General features: G+C 42.3%; 1 protein-coding gene across 4 annotated transcripts in view; it reads right to left on the bottom strand.

The window, feature by feature from the left end:
• Positions 1-19,998, bottom strand: part of ZMAT4 (zinc finger matrin-type 4) — a 376,556-nt gene that overhangs the window by 151,032 nt on the left and 205,526 nt on the right. For 3 of the 4 annotated variants that reach the window (XM_070781473.1, XM_070781470.1, XM_070781471.1), the window contains exon 4: positions 16,332-16,488. In XM_070781473.1, coding sequence (XP_070637574.1) covers positions 16,332-16,488 — 157 coding nt within the window. Of the gene's footprint in view, positions 1-16,331; positions 16,489-16,999; positions 17,073-19,998 lie in introns of all 4 variants that reach the window. The other variant, XM_070781472.1, reaches the window with a different exon arrangement.

The following is a 19,998-nucleotide window of genomic DNA, read 5'->3' on the forward strand; positions in this document are numbered from 1 at the left end:
AGCCTGGCAGGCTACAGTCCATGGGGTCGCAAAGAGTCAGACGCAAACGAGCTGCACAAGCACACACCACAGATGTTATTGTTAAAATAAACGTCCTTTCCCCCTCCTTTTCAAATGAACAGATTTGATTTAATAAATTCTAAAATTATTTTAAGTCTATGGCCATACCACCCTGAATATACCTGATTTCCGCTGATCTTGGAAGCTAAGCAGGATCAGGCCTGGTAAGTACTTGGGTGGGAGAATACCTGGGAATACTGAGTGCTGTAGGCTTTTTTTAAAAAAAAGATAAATAATAAAAAGTTTATGAACTATTATATTTTGCTGCATTAATTCTACAGAATTCCATGTATCTTTTTAAACAAATTAAAGAGATAATAGGAATGGAAAAAAAATAACATGGCTTTTAAATGAAATCCAACAACAACTCAGGATGGAGTTTTTGATTATACAAAAAATTATGCTAATGGTTCAACCTCATATTATTATTGTGAGGATTCAAAGTACCTGCTTGGGGGAAAAAATACTTCCATGGTGGTCCAGTGGCTAAGACTCCATGCTCCCAATCCAGGAGTCTCAGGTCGGATTCCGGGTCAGGGAACTAGATCCCACATGCTGCAACTAAGTAGGACCCAGTGCAGTCAAATAAATATTTTAAAAGAAAAACATTTATGTCCAAAAAAAAACCCTGCTTAATAAACATCAGTTCCCCAGCATCCCGGCCATAAGGAAAACTAAGACTGGAACTCAGATGTCCTAACCCTGGCTCTGTGGTTTCCCACAGCCCTGCACCGCCTCTAGTTCTGCCAGGCTGGTCCACAGCCTGGCCCAGCAAGGACCAGGCACACGGTGAGCTTGAGGAAGGGCAGAGTCACGTGAGAATAAGCTCCTTTCGAGGTAATGAAATGTTCATATAGCCTGTCGTAAGTTTCCGGTATCACAGTAAGTGGTGTATGTTGTAGAATTATACGTTAAGAGCCACAGAGCTGGCTTAAAGAAGAACAGTGTATGAGGGATTACATACACCGTTGCTGTATGTAAATGGATAAAGGATCTGGAATGGCCAGACCAGAAGAAAGGAGGCTAAAGACTGAATACCTCTTGAGACTCATCAAGGATGATGGCCTTTGGACTGATGGCCAGCTATTTCCCAAATCTGCTCAAGAAGTGAAATGGACTGAGTCTGGAAAGTGGGATTTTGGAAGAGAGGCAGCTTAAAGGAGCTCATGTCTGATGCCTGATGTGAAGCACGCTTCCCGCCCTAGGATGAGTACCTGAAGGAGATTTCCAGAATGTGAGCATCATCAATATCCAGTGTTGGGGGATGCCAACAATGGGACAATCATGCCAAACAGTGGGACTTAGAATGAAATGGAATCTTACTGGAAACAGATAGATGGATAAGATGCTAAATCCAGATTCTGTGACTTTCTAGGTATAACTAGCCTTTGAATGAAACATAAGACTTTTTTTCAAAAATCAAAATTCTTCCTTTTTCTGCATTCCCATTCTATATTCTAATTACTACACATAGTTCACTTGACATTTCCCAGCAAGACACTCTCCGTGAATCAATAGATTTTAGGTTTGTTTATATAGTCGGGTTGGGTACATCTTTCTTTCTTTTCTTTTTTTTTTTTTCTTTTTTTTTAATTGGAGAATAATTGCTTTACAATGTTGTGCTAGTTTATGATGTACAAAACATGAATCAACCATAAGTATACATATATTCCCTCCCTCTTGAGCCTCCCTCCCACTCCCCATCCCACTCCTATAAGTCATTACAGAGCATCGAGCTGAGCTCCATGAAAAAAGCGAAATTCTTGAATATTAAATCAACAGAGTTATATATATACATCTTTCTTTATGACTTATTTTGACTAAAAATCAGCTGCCTTGGGTGATAAGAAAGATCAAGAAAAACATTGCCAAAGTTAGTTTTTGCTTCCCTGGCCCATTAGCATTCTTCGTCTATTAGTTTTACTGTCTAAAAGTGAAAGTCCAAGTATTAACATTTCATCCATTCTATTGATGGAAAAGCAAAATGAAGATGTAACGATTTGCACTCTGCACTAATCAAGATGTAATTACAGTAAGAATTCACAAGGAGGCCTTTAACCCAGGACTCTTGCTTCCAACTAAGTGACTCCAACAGGTGGGACAAAGTGGCCATCACGCCTTCCAGTGACCCAGGGCTGTTGGCTTCCAAAGACCTTTGTATATTTCAGGTTCGAGAATAGCGCTTGGGACTCTGAGGTCATGTTTTTAGCCAGTATCACTAACAGTGGCTGTACTCCTTCAACATAGCCAACATTCTCTAGAAAAACTAGATGGATTAACAATTAAAACCACAAACTGTGTGCCGAACAGACCACAGAAGAAGGTCCCTTAACAGCAAACCCTAGACAAGAGAAGCCGCTTCTCTGAAGGCTGGTCATACAGTGAGAAAGCATGAAATGTTATCTCTCTGTTTTCAGATGGGGAAACTTGGTGTCTAGATCACATGATGATTTATAGCACAGGATAATCTGTAGAGAAACTGTCTATTTTCCTATAGACCACCTCCTGATAAGGAAAGGTGCTTTTCTACCACATTCCAGCAAGAGAGATAAGCCTGGAAGTATGATTTTTCCCACCCCCATGAGAGAAGGGGCACTGCATTTATCCTGGGCTGTCTGAGAGGTAAAAGGATCTGAATGTCAGAGGGGTGGGTCCCATGTCGGGACAGGAACTGCTACTTAGGGATTAGGAAAAAAGAGGGCTGTACATATGGATAGAGACTGGGGTGTCCAAGGTGGCTGGACCTCCCCTGGGAATGTTCCATAATGGGACTACGGTCATTGCTTCAAAAGCCTAGCTTGGCACAGAGGGATTGAAACCACCAAGGAAACGCATTGACCTGGAGGAAAACACCAGGCTAGAAGAGGAGAGACAAGTGAGACCCACATCTGGGAAAGCCCCAGGTCTTCATCTTGAACCCGTGGAAGCGAGAATCCAGCAGCCTCCTGGTGATCAGAAAGCTATCAGGCTGAGGGATCTCTTTGTGGGTCCCCCACATGTCTCTAGGGCCCTGTATGGCCCTAAAGAGAGGGTACCCCAAAGAATGACCAAGACTGGCCTTTTCCTCTAGCTTCAAGGCTAGAGGACACACGTCAGATAAATTGATTTCTTAAATATAAAGAAATATAATATTTATTGCACTCAAGTGCTAGCCAGTAATTCATACCCATTGCATCTGTTTATTGCAGAAACCAAGCTGAGTGTTAATCAAGAGTTTTAAGGCTGATTTTAAACTATATAGATATTTGAGAAGATAAGAGTACAGTTTGGGACATTTACGACCAATTATTTCAGGTAGAATGTTTACTGTACAAGTACCTTCTCAATCTCATCAAGCAGACGGTTTTAGGGTTCTTATCCTTAGTCGATTATGAAGAGTTGCCGCCCGAACATCTCTCGCTCATAGTTTCCTGAATCATGATGCATTCCATATACAGATGCTAAGACCTGAACATGTCTCCTACTGACCATTTCAGAGAAAGCACAGGAAATTGGTTATTTTATTGTTCTACTATATTCTTTCCTAAAAATGTGTCAAAGAACACTTTCTGGAATAAGGGTATAACCACATCATAAAAGCTGCTGATATCATCAACCATCTTCTACTGCTATTAGATTACCTAGAGGAGAAAAGTGAGTTTGGGATATTTAAAAAGATTTGTGAAAATTAGCTAGGCAGTAGCCTCATTGTCGAAATCTTTAATTCTATCTAATCATCAACCTGTTGTTTTATTGGCCATCAAATATAAAATAAAAAGACAGTAGCCTCAATCGAATCACTGTTCCAGGCCTCATATGATCCACTGTACAAAAGCACGGCCAAAAGAATTTGGCTCACCTCCCATTGCTAATTCATTCAAATCTAATTTCCCATAGAGAAGCCAACGACCTGACTGGTGCAATTTCTCCTGGTTCGATTTCTCCCTGATCATTCTCCAGACCAGGGAATGATCACCGCAAGAGAAGAGAAGCCTCTTTGCCATCCACCAGTTTTATCACCTTGGACAAATAATTTCATCTCTCTAGGCCTTCATGTCCTCATCAGGAAGATGAGGTGGTTGAAATAATAACTGCTACGTGCCTTCCAGCTCTGTAATTCTGTAAATCTATTACTTGCTCTATTTGTAAACATTAGATAAGCCAAAGGCATCATCAGAACAAATGCATTGATCTGAAGACAATGCCTTAGAACATGGCAGCTTTCCTAATTTAAAAGAAAATGCACTGCTGTGAGGATCTGCCTGTTTGACAAACTATTGTTTTGCAATTATTAAAACAAGTATCCAGACAGGTTCTGCCAGGCAACCCAAATAACCTGATTCAGATGATAGAACTGCTGTGGTAAAGAAACTCTTCTATGCGTATATGAGGCACCAATTGGACCTGAAATGCATATATTATTCAAAACGTGAATTTATAAAAGTTTGAAAGAGATTCAGAATACCCTGATCTTTATTCATTCAACAGACAACTCAAAGAAGCAATTCGGTGTCTGCCATAGAAATGTATGGAAAAGTTCTGAAACTCTGTCTCTCCCAGTTTCAACAGGAAATAAGGAAAAAATAGAGACAAGCAACATGGTTTCAGAAGAGGAATATACGATACGCACACCCACACACGGGATAAGCAGAGCCCCCGGGATTGTTGGCTGTCTGTGTCTTTCCTCACAAGGTGGTTCACTGCTCCTACAAATGAGAAATTCTCTTTTTTTTTTTTTCTTGAGTTTCATCTTTTTAATTGACTGACATTTTTGTATAAATATCAGTCTTTGCATCTTTATTGCTTTCAATCATCTTAGTGACAGCTTTGGGGTTTGAACTGTGCTCTTCATTAGGTGAGCAAAAGTGTGTAGATCATTTTACGAAGCATTATTTATCGTCACGTAGAGATCAAGGGAAAAGCTTTAGAAAATGCAGTCAGAAGTCCTGGGTTCTGACTTCCTTGGTGGTCCGGTAGTTAAAGAGCCGCCTTCCAATGCAGGGGACAGAGGTTCGATCCTGGGTCTAGCAACTAGGATCACACGTGTCTCGGGGCTAGTAAGTTCGAGTGCTACAACTACCAAGCCTGCTCCACAACTAAGACCCGATGAAGCCAAAGAAATGAATAATTTAAAAAAAAAGAAGAGGAGGAGGAAGTCCTGAGCTTAAATTCCTATTGTGTATTTCATTATGACACCAGGCAATCAGCTTACCCTGTAGAGTTTCAACGTCCATCCACAAAATGGAGATAACACTAAGCTTTATATTTATTTTGAAGATTCAATGAAATGATGAAGGTGATGTTTCTGACATAATATCTTAACAACTATCAGTTATGATCATTGATTTTTCTCATGAGGTTAGATTCAGCCTGCTCAACTATAGTTTACCACACTGCAGGATCTCTAAAACATATTACATTTTTATTTCGTGGTTGAGAGATGAACAGGTTTTTTCGAAAGTTTCATTTTATAAATGAAATGAATATAAAGGAACTTTTATCACATAGACATTTGATTCTTGCTATTCCTGGCAGTTATATTCTATAAACTCTCCAAGTACACTGAATTAGCAAATATTGATCAAGTGTTCCTTGGAGGAATGCGAGGCTGTGGTCACATTCTGATCAACTGGTCAACACAGAATCTTTTTGTACATGTGCTTCTGTTTAAAGACACCTTCTTTCATGTATATTTTTGATTCACTAGCTTTTAACTCAAATCCACCATATTACAATGCATGCCTGAACAAAGCTTATCTAAACATACACATTTTCCCATAAGGCACATCAAAGCCTTCTCGCACTTAGAAGCCCTAGAGAGCATTCCAGCACTCTCCTGGGGAGCCATTTTAAATGGCAACATTTCCAATAAAAAGCACAAAAGTGCAAAATACTTGGCAGGAACTAGATTGTAAAAAAGGCATTTGTTTGCCATGTGAGAGTTGAAATTCAGAAGACAGAGTGTGGCCTTCGGCTGAGAACATACTCACAGGGCAACTCAAATGTTTTACCACTTTGTACACAATTGCACACATGGCCCATCAAACGCCATGAGTGTTGATTTTGCGGTTACAAAGAAATTTTAGTGAGTAGGTGCATTCACAGACAAAATCTTGCAGATACTGAGGGTTGTGTGTTTGTGTATAACTATATATATATATATTCTTTAAATACTTATGTTGTAGGGACTACAGTAAGTATTTTACATATACCTTCTCCTTTATTACAATAGTTACATAAACTCAGTATCTCCATAATCTTACCAACATGCAATTGAGGGCTGAGGACTTTAATTGCAAAAGTTCACACAGATATAACCAGAATTTAAAGCTGAGTCTGATTCCAGGGCCTATATTTGTATTATCCTTTATTCTTTGTTTCACCAAATTTGTTTTTTAAAATCAGACAAGTGGCCAGGCATGCCACTTCTTGTCAAATTGGAAAACCACTGCCTTTGATCATCACATTGACGTCAAATTTAAATAAGTAAGGTAACTTAAATTGAAAAGCAAGCTACAGATATTTAAACGGCTCTCGTTATTCTAATGCATTCTTCCAATTTTCAGTATTCTAACAAATATTCATTAAATGCCTACTAAGTGCCAATAAGTGTTGCACGTGCAGTCATCAACACAGAGGTGATGCCAGGAGGCCTCTGGAGCACGTCAGACCATTCTCCATCCATCTCCTAAGGTTAAGATACATACACCACTACAACAACTTCAAACTCTTACCGATCAAAAAATGAAAGAAAGGTTAAAGCTAAATTTGATGCCATTACCTGTCAAGCCAGTGATTTGGGGGCATTATATTAAAAAAAGCACTCAGTATCCTTTTTGGCTAAGAATGATGGATGTATTCATAAAAGCTTATGTGTGAAACAGTAACATTCAGGGACAATGTATCAAGCAGGATGGATTAGACCCTCCTGAAATAACAAACAGCCTCAAAGGACCACAAAAAAGCCTTCTTTTTTTGCTCTTGCAAAATCTAATGTCGGTTGAATGGCCCTCTTCCATCTTGTAACTGCTCTTAAGACATCTACTCCATGAACTTCCCTGGAGCACCAGTGGTTCAGAACCTGCCTGCCAATGTAGGGGAAACAGGTTTGATCTTTGGTGTCCCACATGACCCAGGCCACCAAGCCACAACTACTGAAGCCCACGCACCCTAGAGCCCATCTTCAGCAGCAAGAGAAGGGACCACAATGAGAAACCTGTGCACCTCACCTAAAGAGTAGCCCCGCCCACCACAAGTAGGGAAAATCTGCACAGAGCAACCAAGAAAAACTGCAGACAAAATTAAGATGAATAAACTTTTTAAAAAAGTACATCTCCTTTCAATCATCTGAAAGTCTGGGGAAGGCAGAAGCAAAGAGCATTTGGATGAGCAAGGTCTCTGCCACAAATAACTATTCCTGATAATTCTGAAGATAATACCTAACCCATCACCCATCAGAAAAAGACCCAGTTTTCCCCTAACTCAGTCTCTCACATTAGGAAGCTCCCATAAGCCTCTTATCCTTCTCCATCAGAGGGCAGACAGACTGAAAACCACAATCACATAAAACTAACCAATCTGATCACATGGACCACAGGCTTGTCTAACTCAATGAAATGATGAGCCATGCCACATGGGGCCACCCAAGACAGACGGGTTATGGTGGAGAGGTCAGACAGAATGTGGTCCACTGATGAGGGCATGGCAAACCACTTCAGTATTCTTGCCTTGAGAACCCCATGAATAGTATGAAAAGGCAAAATGATAGGATACTGAAAGATGAACTCCCCAGGTCAGTAGGTGCCCAATATGCTACTGGAGATCAGTGGAGAACTACCTCCAGGAAGAATGAAGAGACGGAGCCAAAGCAAAAACAACACCCAGCTGTGGATATGACTGGTGATGGAAGTAAAGCCCGATGCTGCAAAGAGCAATGTTGCATAGATAGGAATCTGGAATGTTAGGTCCATGAACTAAGGCAAATTGGAAGTGGTCGAACAGGAGATAGAAAGAGTGAATGTTGACATTTTAGGAATCAGTGAACTAAAATGGGTTGGAATGGGTGAATTTAACTCAGAAGACCATTATATCTACTGCTGTGGGCAAAAATCCCTTAGAAGAAATGGGGTAACCATCATAGTCAACGAAAGAGTCCAAAATGCAGTACTTGGATGCAGTCTCAAAAATGACAGAATAATCTCTGCTTGTTTCCAAGGCAAACCATTCAGTATCACAGTAATACCAGTCTGTATCCCAACCAATAATGCTGAAGAAGCTTAAGTTAAACGGTTCTATTCAGACCTAAAAGAACTTCTAGAACTAACATCTAAAAAAGACGTCCTTTTCATTGTAGGGGACTGGAATGCAAAAGTAGGAAGTCAAGAAATACCTGGAGTAACAGGCAAGTTTGGCTTTGGAATACAGAATAAAGCAGCACAAAGGCTAACAGAGTGTTGCCAAGAGAATGCACTGGTCACAGCAAACATCTTCTTCCAACAACACAAGAGAACACTCTACACATGGACATAACCAGATGGTCAATACTGAAATCAGACTGATTATATTCTTTGCAGCCAAAGATGGAGAAGCTCTATACAGTCAGCAAAAATAAGACTGGGAGCTGACTGTGGCTCAGGTCATGAACTCCTTATTGCCAAATTCAGACCTAAACTGAAGAAAGTAGGGAAAACCACTAGACCATTCAGGTATCACCTAAATCAAATCCCTTACGATTATACAATGGAAGTGAGAAATAGATTCAAGGGATTAGATCTGATAGACAGAGTGCCTGAAGAACTATGGATGGCAGTTCCTGACACTGTATGGGAGGCAGGGATCTAGACTATCCCCAAGAAAAAGAAATGCAAAAAGGGAAAATGGTTGTCTGAAGAGACCTTACAAATAGCTGTGAAAAGAAGAGAAAGGCAAAGGAGAAAAGGAAAGACTGTCCATCTGAATGCAGAGTTCCAAAGAATAGCAAGGCGAGATAAGAAAGGCTTCCTCAGTGATCAGTGCAAAGAAACAGAAGAAAATAAGAGAATGGGAAAGACTAGAGATCTCTTCAAGAAAATTAGAGATACCAAGGGAACATTTCATGCAAAGATGGGCTCAATAAAGGACAGAAATGGTATGGACCTAACAGAAGCAGAAGATATTAAGAGGTGGTAAGAATTCACAGAAGAACTATACAAAAAAGATCTTCATGACCCACATAATCACCATGGTGTGATCACTCACTTAGAGACAGACATCCTGGAATGCAAAGTCAAGTGGGCCTTAGGAAACATCACTACAAACAAAGCAAGTGGAGGTGATGGAATTCCAGTTGAGCTATTTCAAATCCTAAAAGCTGATGCTGTCAAAGTGCTGCACTAAGTATGCCAGCAAATTTGAAAAACTCAGCAGTGGCCACAGGACTGGAAAAGGTCAGTTTTCATTTCAATCCCAAAGAAAGGCAATGCCAAAGAATGCTCAAACTACCACACAATTGCACTCATCTCACACACTAGTAAAGTAATGCTCAAAATTATCCAAGCCAGGCTTCAACAGTACATGAACTGTGAACTTCCAGATGTTCAAGTTAGATTTAGAAAAGGCAGAGGAACCAGAGATCAAACTGCCAACATCCGCTGATCATCGAAAAAACAAGAGAGTTCCAGAAAAACATCTACTTCTGCTTTATTGACTATGCCAAAGGCTTTGATTGTGTGGATCACAACAAACTGTTGAAAATTCTGAAAGAGATGGGAATACCAGACCACCTGACCTGCCTCCTGAGAAATCTGTATCCAGGTCAAGAAGCAACAGTTAGAACTGGACATGGAACAACAGACTGGTTCCAAATCGGGAAAGGAGTATGTCAAGACTGTATATTTTTACCCTGCTTATTTAACTGACATGCAGAGACATCATGAGAAATGCCGGACTGGATGAAGCCCGAGCTGGAATCAAGATAGCTGGGAGAAATATCAATAACCTCAGATATGCAGATAACACCACCCTTATGGCAGAAAGCAAAGAAGAACTAAAGAGCCTCTTGATGAAAGTGAAAGAGGAGACTGAAAAAGTTGGCTAATCATGGCATCCAGTCCCATCACTTCATGGCAAATAGATGTGGAAAAAGTGGAAACAGTGACAGATTTTATTTTGGGGGGCTCCAAAATCACTGCAGATAATGACTGCAGCCATGAAATTAAAAGATGCTTGTTCCTTGGAAGAAAAGTTATGACCAACCTGCTGCTGCTGCTGCTAAGTGAGACCCCATAGATGGCAGCCCACCAGCCTCCCCCATCCCTGGAATTCTCCAGGCAAGAACACTGGAGTGGGTTGCTGTTTCCTTCTCCAATGCATGAAAGTGAAAAGTAAAAGTGAAGTCGCTCACTCGTGTCCGACTCTTAGTGACCCCATGGACTGCAGTCCACCAGGCTCCTCTGTCCATGGGATTTTCCAGGCAAGAGTACTGGAGTGGGGTGCCATTGCCTTCTCCAATGACCAGCCTAGAAAGCTTATTAAAAAGAAGAGACATTACTTTGCCAACAAAGGTCCGTCTAGTCAAAGCTATGGTTTTTCCAGTAGTCATGTTTGGATATGAGATCGGACCATAAAGAAAGCTGAGCACCAAAGAATTGATGCTTTTGAACTGTGATGTTGGAGAAGACTCTTGAGAGTCCCTTGGACTGCAAGGAGATCCAACCAGTCCTTCCTGACTGGCAGGAAATCAGGAATTAGGGAATTCAAATTTCCTAAAGGAAATCAGTCCTGAATATGCATTGGCAGGACTGATGCTGAAGCTGAAACTCCAATACTTTGGCCACCTGATGTGAAGAACTGACTCATTTGAAAAGCCCCTGATGCTGGGAAAGATTGAAGGTGGGAGGAGAAGGGGCAACAGAGGATGAGATGGTTGGATGGCATCACCAACTCTGTGGACATGAGTCTGAGTAAACTCCAGGAGTTGGTGATGGACAGGGAGGCCTGGTGTGCTGCAGTCCATGGGGTCGCAAAGAGTGAGACATGACTGAGCCACTGAACTGATATTGATAGAGTATCATATCAGATCAGATCAGTCACTCAGTCATGTCCGACTCTGCGACCCCATGAATCGCAGCACACCAGGCCTCCCTGTCCATCACCAGCTCCCGGAGTTCACTCAAACTAACATCCATCGAGTCAGTGATGCCATCCAGCCATCTCATCCTCTGTCGTCCCCTTCTCCTCCTGCCCCCAATCCCTCCCAGCATCAGAGTCTTTTCCAAAGAGTCAACTCTTCGCATGAGGTAGCCAAAGTACTGGACTTTCAGCTTTAGCATCATTCCTTCCAAAGAACACCCAGGGCTGATCTCCTTCAGAATGGACTGGTTGGATCTCCTTGCAGTCCAAGGGACTCTCAAGAGTCTTCTCCAACACCACAGTTCAAAAGCATCAATTTTTCGGTGCTCAGCCTTCTTCACAGTCCAACTCTCACATCCATACATGACCACAGGAAAAACCATAGCCTTGACTAGACGGACCTTTGTTGGCAAAGTAATGTCTCTGCTTTTGAATATGCTATCTAGGTTGGTCATAACTTTCCTTCCAAGGAGTAAGCATCTTTTAATTTCATGGCTGCAGTCACCATCTGCAGTGATTTTGGAGCCCAAAAAAATAAAGTCTGACACTGTTTCCACTGTTTCCCCATCTATTTCCCATGAAGTGATGGGATCGGATGCCATGATCTTTGTTTTCTGAATGTTGAGCTTTAAGTCAACTTTTGCACTCTCCACTTCCACTTTCATCAAGAGGCTTTTGAGTTCCTCTTCACTTTCTGCCATAAGGGTGGTGTCATCTGCATATCTGAGGTTATTGATATTTCTCCCAGCAATCTTGATTCCAGCTTGTGTTTCTTCCAGTCCAGCATTTCTCATGATGTACTCTGCACATAAGTTATATAAACAGGGTGACAATATACAGCCTTAACATACTCCTTTTCCTATTTGGAACCAGTCTGTTGTTCCATGTCCAGTTCTAACTGTTGCTTCCTGACCTGCATACAAATTTCTCAAGAGGTAGATCAGGTGGTCTGGTATTCCCATCTCTTGAAGAATTTTCCACAGTTTCTTGTGATCCACACAGTCAAAGGCTTTGGCATAGTCAATAAAGCAGAAATAGATGTTTTTCTGGAACTCTCTTGCTTTTTCTATGATCCAGTGGATGTTTGATCTCTGGTTCCTCTGCCTTTTCTAAAACCAGCTTGAACATCAGGAAGTTCACGGTTCACATATTGCTGACAGTATGGGTGATCTCAAATCTCACTTTGATTAATGGCAGACAGTGGGAAATACCTGTAGTTGAAAGTTTTTGTTTTATGCTTCAAGGGGACATGGTTTGGGTCTGCTTGGAGATGGACCTTTCTGGAGTGAGTTCTCTGAACAGAGCGGGGGGACTGGCCCAGGAGAGGGGAGGAGTGCAGGAGCTGGGGGACCTGGGGAGCACTGAAAATGCCGTCTAGGCTGACCATGTAATCTAGCAACTTAAAACGTCCTCTGGGCTAATGTTACGATGGTAGAACCCCCCTCAGGAAGTGCCCTGCCAAGTGTCCCAGCCTCTGCTTCAGCAGCCCCTCATCTCTGGACACACATTCCACCTCTAAGTGTCTCTGAATACTCAGATTTCCCTGGTGTCCAGGGGTTAAGGCTCTTCACTTCCAACGCAAAGGACCCAGGTTCAATCCCTGGTCAGGGACCCCACAAGCTGCATGTCATGGCCAAAAAATAAAAACAAATATCTCTGAATATGTGATACTTACCAGAGCTCAGATCTAGACCCCTAATTTCTACCTACTCATATCTTTTAAACCCAAGCACACACATGCATGATGCACATTCACACGCACACACAGAAGCATTCTCTCTTTCCCATGACAGCCTTCCCAGTAATCTCTATTCCATGCTCAACAGCATCACTTCCTTTCCTCCTCCTCCAGTGAGAGGATCCCCATGCTCTTCACTGCTGGCCTCTATTCTCTGGGTCACCTCCAGAAGCTTCCCACAATGTGGCAGTGACATGACCAGGGCAGCCTCTACCTAGCCTCCGATCTAGGCAAGACCTCTACACTAAGGTCTGTCGACCCTTGGAGAACATGGTGAGTTTGTAGTCTCCTCATGTTCTCATCTTACAGAAAGAAAAGCATGAACTAGAGCAGAGATTCCAAAACACACTGGGTTTTGTCCTTAGTGGCGCCTCCAAGCATTTCAGACATCCTAGTAAACACACACCCATTTGAAAAAAGCAACTCAAACACCAACTAATTCTGCAGGATCCTCAGCTGATGTCTGATAAAAGTGCATCCTGAGTAGGAGGAAAGGTGATGGTTCCCAGACACCAACTGCTCACCTTCACCACATAGAATAGCTCTGCGAAGTAATGAATCATGCTTTATTCAGTTATTCCCACTCAGAAGTCACCACCATTCAGGAGCCTGTTACTTATGGAGGGGAATCTCCAGGAACCTACCTGAGGAGGGAGATTGCTTCTGAGTTCAGTTGGCTGGGTTTTTAATGTTCTGTGTTTTCCTTCTGTTTTCATTGTAGAAGTGATGTCCAGCCACCCTGGTGGATTAGACAGAGCAGTTCCTAGATGGGCAGAGGGCAGCCCCAGCCACAGCTTCAGGCAGTGCTGCTGGGTTCAGCTACAGGCAGTAAAGGCTGTCCTGATGCCATTCAAGGATCTGAAGGAGGAAGTCCGTGTCCTGAGTATTCTTTTCTGCTGCCTCTTGGTCCTTATCCTCTATTTGCAGTAACTGAATTTGTGCTAGAGACCAAGCCTCAACCTCTAACCTAGATATGGGAGCCAGGTTCTTGCTATGTTCCTGTATGGTTTCCAGCCCAGGGCTCTTGTTGAAAATGATTGTGCCTTGCCATGCTCTTGGATTTCCCCGGTGGCTCAGATGGTAAAGAATCTGCCTGTAATGTGGGAAACCCAGGTTTAATACTTGGGTCGGAGAGATCCCCTAGAGGAGGAAATGGCAACCCACTCCAGTATTCTTGCCTGGAGAATCCCATGGACAGAGGAGCCTGGCAGGCTACCGCCCACGGAGTTGCAAAGAGTTGGACACAACTGAGCAACTAACCTTTCTGCCATGCTCTTAACAGTCTTTCCTTTCCCCAGAACCTCAGGACTGCAGCCAGGGCTCTGCTACCATTTGCCTGACTCTCCTGATGCTGGTACCCTGCTTAGTCTCAGGATGATCTTGGTACTCCGAATCCCCACCACTGGAGTCCACCCTCCTCCCAGGCCCTCCATCCTTGTCCTGTGCCCTGGGAAACAATGCCTGCCCTCTGCTTACACGTATACCTAATGACTCACCTCCCTCTAGGAGGATAATTTGTTTCATTTGCTCCCTGATGGCAGTTGGGTCAACATCAATGTCAGCCCAGGGAACCAATGTAGCTCCCCAGGCTCTTCAATTCTGTCTGGAGTTAACACATTCTAAGATCCTTTCTGCTCAAAGCAGCTTTGGAGGAGAATGGATGAGACGTGAAGCTGCAGAAAGGGGATGTGCAGCTTCGGGACCCGAAGCTAGATGAGAAATGGAGATGCTGGGAAAAGAAAACGACATCTCTTTCCCCAGCCCGAGCTAAGTGCTGTGAGTGCTCCCTACCCCCCAACCCACCCCTAGTCCCCGCTCCCCACCCAGCAACTCGATGTCTGTCACAGTGAGGACTGGGACAGCTCTGTGAACTCCAGAACTAAGTCATTAAGTATACACTGCAGTTTCCATATTTTAGATTGTTTCCCCTTGGAACATATAGACGGCAACTAACAAATTACCCCCAAGTTATATTTACCAGCTTTGAGGGTAACTCAGAGAGACAAAATGGTGCTTGGCTATCTGAAGGATGTGTTGAAATTCACAAAGACCTATTTTTTGCCAGGTGGTGATTCTTCTTTACAGAAATAATAACTCCCACTTGCTAATTGATGTGATAAACGAAGACAGAGCCTCTCCTCTTCCATCACTACCTCCAAAATTAAATTTAACAGCAATACTCTGCTTAGGCAGGGAGAACAAATGGGCTAGTTACTCATTCATGGAGAACAGGTAAAAATTTTCCAGTGGCTGTTTCTTTGAAGTGTCTATTTTAAGAGATTTGAGGGGGAGTAGGTTACAAGGTGAGTATCCAACCTTTCAGAGAGCAAAAATCAGGAGTTTCAACCAAGTGCCTGCTTATCAAATGTCAATACAGACAGTGTACCTCAATCAAGCTGAGCTTTCTTCCAATTCCAAGTGCTTTCCAGCCATCCTATATCTGAATGTCACAGCTACCTTTACAAAAACAATATTCTTCAGTTCAAGTAAGTAGAAAAATACAGTGAAAAGATTCCCTACTAGTCTTTAGGTAAAAGCAGATATTTTTCTTAAGAAAAACACCGGTGAGAATAAAAGCCAAGTATTGTTTTAGATTCTCTTCAATTTCCAAAATACCATTTAAAAAATAATTACACCCACGATTTATGCATGATTCATTAGGCAGGCAGCTCCAATGCACAGCTCCATTGTAATTGCACTGAAAATGTCGACATCATGAAATATACCCTCAACTTCTTGAGATTATCACCTATTCTAGTAACATCTTTGCTACCATGTAAATCTTGCCCTAATAGTCTGTCCTCATTAAACAATGATAGTATTTCAGTTCTATGATTGGATAGACTTCTGAAGAAATTTTTTGTTACTTCTGAATAATTAGAAGGTCAAACACTCTATGACTGATATTTAAACCTTTTATCGTGAAAGTTAATAGGCTTGAATCACAAAATCCCCCAAGAAGATGACTGGAATGTTACCTGGGGTGGGGTGGGTGGGGAGAAGGCACACCATGGTTGTCAGCAAATAAAAGTGTTTCTAAAGACAAAAAATGGTACAGATGAACCAGTCTGCAGGAGGGAATCAATAATAAACAGTACACTATCCGTCACCTCTGCTGATTACAGACCAAAGTCAGAAAAGACAGCATTCCTTACATAATAGATAACCTTACATAACATATAATAAATATGATAGGCAACATCTTGCAGGATAGAAACAAAAGATGCAAACTGCTGAATCACATATCTGAAGGGGCCAAGTTGAGAGGACCAGCACCTGGATTTAATAGTCTTACAACTGCAAGTTCCACTGGGCGACCTGCCCATCCCTTTAGCTTTGAAGGGCATCCACTCTGATCTGGCAGCCACCCCTGAAGAGGCAGCCTGATGCACGGGCCAGGCACTGGAGGTCGGGGTCTCCCCACCACCACCATTCAGACACCTACCTGTGGTCTTTAACGGGGTTTTCTCTCCTAGCAACAGTTTTAACCTTTTGGCGTGGATTTTGCCTTGATAATGTGAGTCAGCCACCACCGCGGAGGTGAAGGACATGTTACAGAGGGTACAGCATTTGTTTTTATCCACCATATCAGCATCATTTCCCTGTGTGTGAGAGAGAGAGAGATCGAAAGAATATTAGAGCACCCCAAGGCTTCCAATGTCTTTGTTCCACTCCGTTCTGTTGCACATGAAACTCACATGAGTCTTTTTCCTGTCTTTTTTCTTTCTTTTTAAAGCATTGCATTGAGTATTATTCCATGTGGGATTTAGAGACGAAAACTTAGTTTACCCACATTATGTCATGTAACTTCATTATAAAATGAGGGTTTTATACTTAGTATTGTTAATATTAACTATCAAAAAATTGGTTAATATTCATTGGGCAAGTTAGTTAATATTGTTGAGAAGATTGAAATAGTCAATCCATATAACAGGAGTTAATCCAATGCCTGGAAATAGTAATCAACACATATTAGGTTCTACTATTAAATCATTTTAATTTTGGCCTGATCATTAATGTTATCAGACTAGAACTGATTGTGTGTGTGTGTGTGTGTGTGGTTATTTGCTTAGTTGTGTCCGACTCTTTGCAACCCCATAGACTGTAACCCACCAGGCCCCTCCATCCATGGGATTCTCCAGGAAAGAACACTGAAGCGGGTTGCCATTTCCTTCTCCAAAAGGAACTATAGAAAGAAAGAACGTGAAGTCACTCGGTTGTGTCTGACTCTTTGTGACCCCATGGACTGTAGCCTACCAGGCTCCTCCACCCATGGAATTTTCCAGGCAAGAGTACTGGAGTGGGGTGCCATTTCCTTCTCTGAGAACCGATTATATTCTTAGTTAATTATTGGCTAGTTTTTGATCCATTCTACACAGTGCTTATCTGTACTTTCTCCATGTTCATCAAACTATCTCCTCATTTGACACAATTTTAGTCAATGGCTTTATGCTCTATATCGTTGAAAATTTTGTGGTCATCAATCAGATGAGCTCAAGATTTTTTCCTTATAAATAGTATCTCTGCGCAGTCACTTCACTGCTCATCATTTTTCAAAAGGCATCTTAAAGCTGATGCAATAGTTGTTCAATTAAGCAAGAGTTTACTAGTCTACTCTCTGTTTCTCATTTCTTTTTTTTTTTTTTTTTGGCCATAAGTAAATTCTCAGCCTTGGAAAGAAGTAGCCTCTTCCTTTTTCTTGAAATGTCTGTTTTGCCCTTGCTCTGCAATCTATTATTTCCTACATGATAAACATCACCAAAACTTCCTCAGTGACCAAGTTCAACCTCTATTTAATAGGGACCACGACTGCCAGGCACTAGCAACACCGCACAGAGGGGTGAATATGAGCTACCTGCAGAAAAACAAGGCCCACAATGGTGAGAACACAATGGATCTGGTTCCAGGAGGAAAAGGTTCTCTCGTTGCATCTGTATCATGCATCAAAGTAAGTAAAATACCAGAGTTCACAGGGCCTGAATTATTTAGCAGAAATTATCATTTGGCATTCAGCTCTGCTTTGACACACTTTAGCCTCACCAGGATACGTGGCCCCATGTTCAAGATTTTTTTTTTAAAGATTTCTTTAAGGAATCCAATATTTATCATAATGAACTTGAGTCTATCATAAAGCTATGGTGACCATGCTGGCTGAATTTTCCAGGAGAGTTTGCATCATTTTCCTTTTCTTCAAGACAGGTGATTCATTAACTGCTGCACAAAATACTTAAATCCAGCTTGATTTTTATTCCTCTGTAAGACTTCATGAAAATGAATAATGATTTGGGAAAAAATAAATCCTTTGTCAGACCATGTGACCTGGAGATTGTGCCCACAGGTCATCAATTACCTATATTCTGCAAGGGGAAGATTAATTCACGGGCTCCCCTCATGCCTAGTTAGAAATTGAGGGTAAAGAGGATTCTCAGATAAGGAGTTAATCTATTCCTTAATGGAATGGTAGGAGCAAAGCATCTCTTTGTTAAAAGAGCAGCCATGGGTGAGTATCTGGCCTCACAAAAGCCCCTTCTCCTATTCCTGGCAGACCCCAAAGAATGCAATTTAAAATGGCATGGCGACAAGGATGAAGGTGGGGTGGCACAGAGAAAGGGAATTCTGTATTTTTCTGCACAACAGTAAGATGTCCAGAGTGATGGAGAGCACTGCCTTGCGTATTTTGTGGCAGTTAAAAAACGAACACTTTCCTTCTTAAGCCATCTATTGGCAATAGCACTGACCATTTGCACTCAGTCTTGGGAGGAGTGTGAGTGTGTGTGTGTGTGTGAGTGTGTGTGGGTGTGTTCCCGGAGGCTGGAGTGCAGTTCAGAGTTGGGGGAAGGGAGAGACTCCATAAAAGTCTCTGAGATTTGGAATCCTACCTATAGCCATTTATTAGCTTGACCTTGCGAGCGTGCTCAGTCACGTACAACTCTTTGAGACTCCATGGACTGTAGCTTGCCAGGCTCCTCTGTCCATGAGATTTCCCAGGCAAGAATACTGGAGTGGGTTGCCATTTCCTTCTCCAGGGGATCTTCTCAACCCAGAGACTGAATCCGCATCTCCTGCATTGGCAGGCAGATTCTTTACCACTGAGCCACCTGGGAATGGTAGCATAAATTAAATCTTAGAATCTATCCAAGACCAATATCACATTTTAAAAGTGAGATTTAAGGAAATGTATTGCTAGACGTGAGGGTGGGGAGTCCATGAAAGGAAATGGATTCTATGGAGAGAGGATGGGCCTCCCAAAAGGGGTCTCTCCCAGCGAGGCACAAACCTCAGGACACCTGGGTAGGTTCTGAGGCTGGACCCACCAAGTGTATCCCTGCTGAGCACTTCAAGCTGAGGTGCTTTGAGTTTCCTCATCAGTAAAAATTCAAAGAGGGACTTCCCTAGAGGTCCAGTGGTTAGGACTCCACACTTCCACTGTAGGGGGCATGGGTTCAATTCCCGGTCGGGGAACTAAGATTCTGCATGACATAAGGCATGGCCCAAAATTTTTTTTAATTTACAAAAAATTAAAAAAGAAAAGCTTTTAAAAACAAAAAGAAGTCATAGACACTTGAACCCCTTTGTGTGGTCTGCTGTGGAGCTGACTGAACCAGGCAAGAAAGGGGAGACTTGGTTTCCTGGCATCTGTGTCTCTAAGCAGGCCCAGGACATGCCCCAGGCCCATGATGGGGCAGAGCCAAGAAGACCAGGAAACACAAATCAGGGAGTTGCTGAAGGGGTCTAGCCCAGTGAGTGAGCAGTGGACAGCCCGGGAGGATTGAGAGCCCTAACTGACACTTTCCCACTCTGTGTCAGGGAATATTGGTCTGATGTTTAAAGGGACAAAAGGAGAAGGTTGTCAAGGTGAGAGTGGTTGCTTGGATTGCCCATTTTTACCTACTTATGCATAATATGGGCTCAAGCATCTCATTTTTCTTAAAATGAAGCACACGATCATAAGCTAAAGCTTAACTCACAATCCACACCTATTTACAATCTGTGCATCCCTTACGCCACTTCTAGCAAAATCACCAGCTGAACCTGGGCTCAGGAACTAGTCCCTGTCTCCCTGGAGCTCTAAGGTGGAGACATCCCTACAGAAAGGGGCTGCCATCATTGTA

Source organism: Bos indicus, chromosome 27 (genome assembly GCF_029378745.1).
Source record: "Bos indicus isolate NIAB-ARS_2022 breed Sahiwal x Tharparkar chromosome 27, NIAB-ARS_B.indTharparkar_mat_pri_1.0, whole genome shotgun sequence".
NCBI lineage: Eukaryota > Metazoa > Chordata > Mammalia > Artiodactyla > Bovidae > Bos > Bos indicus.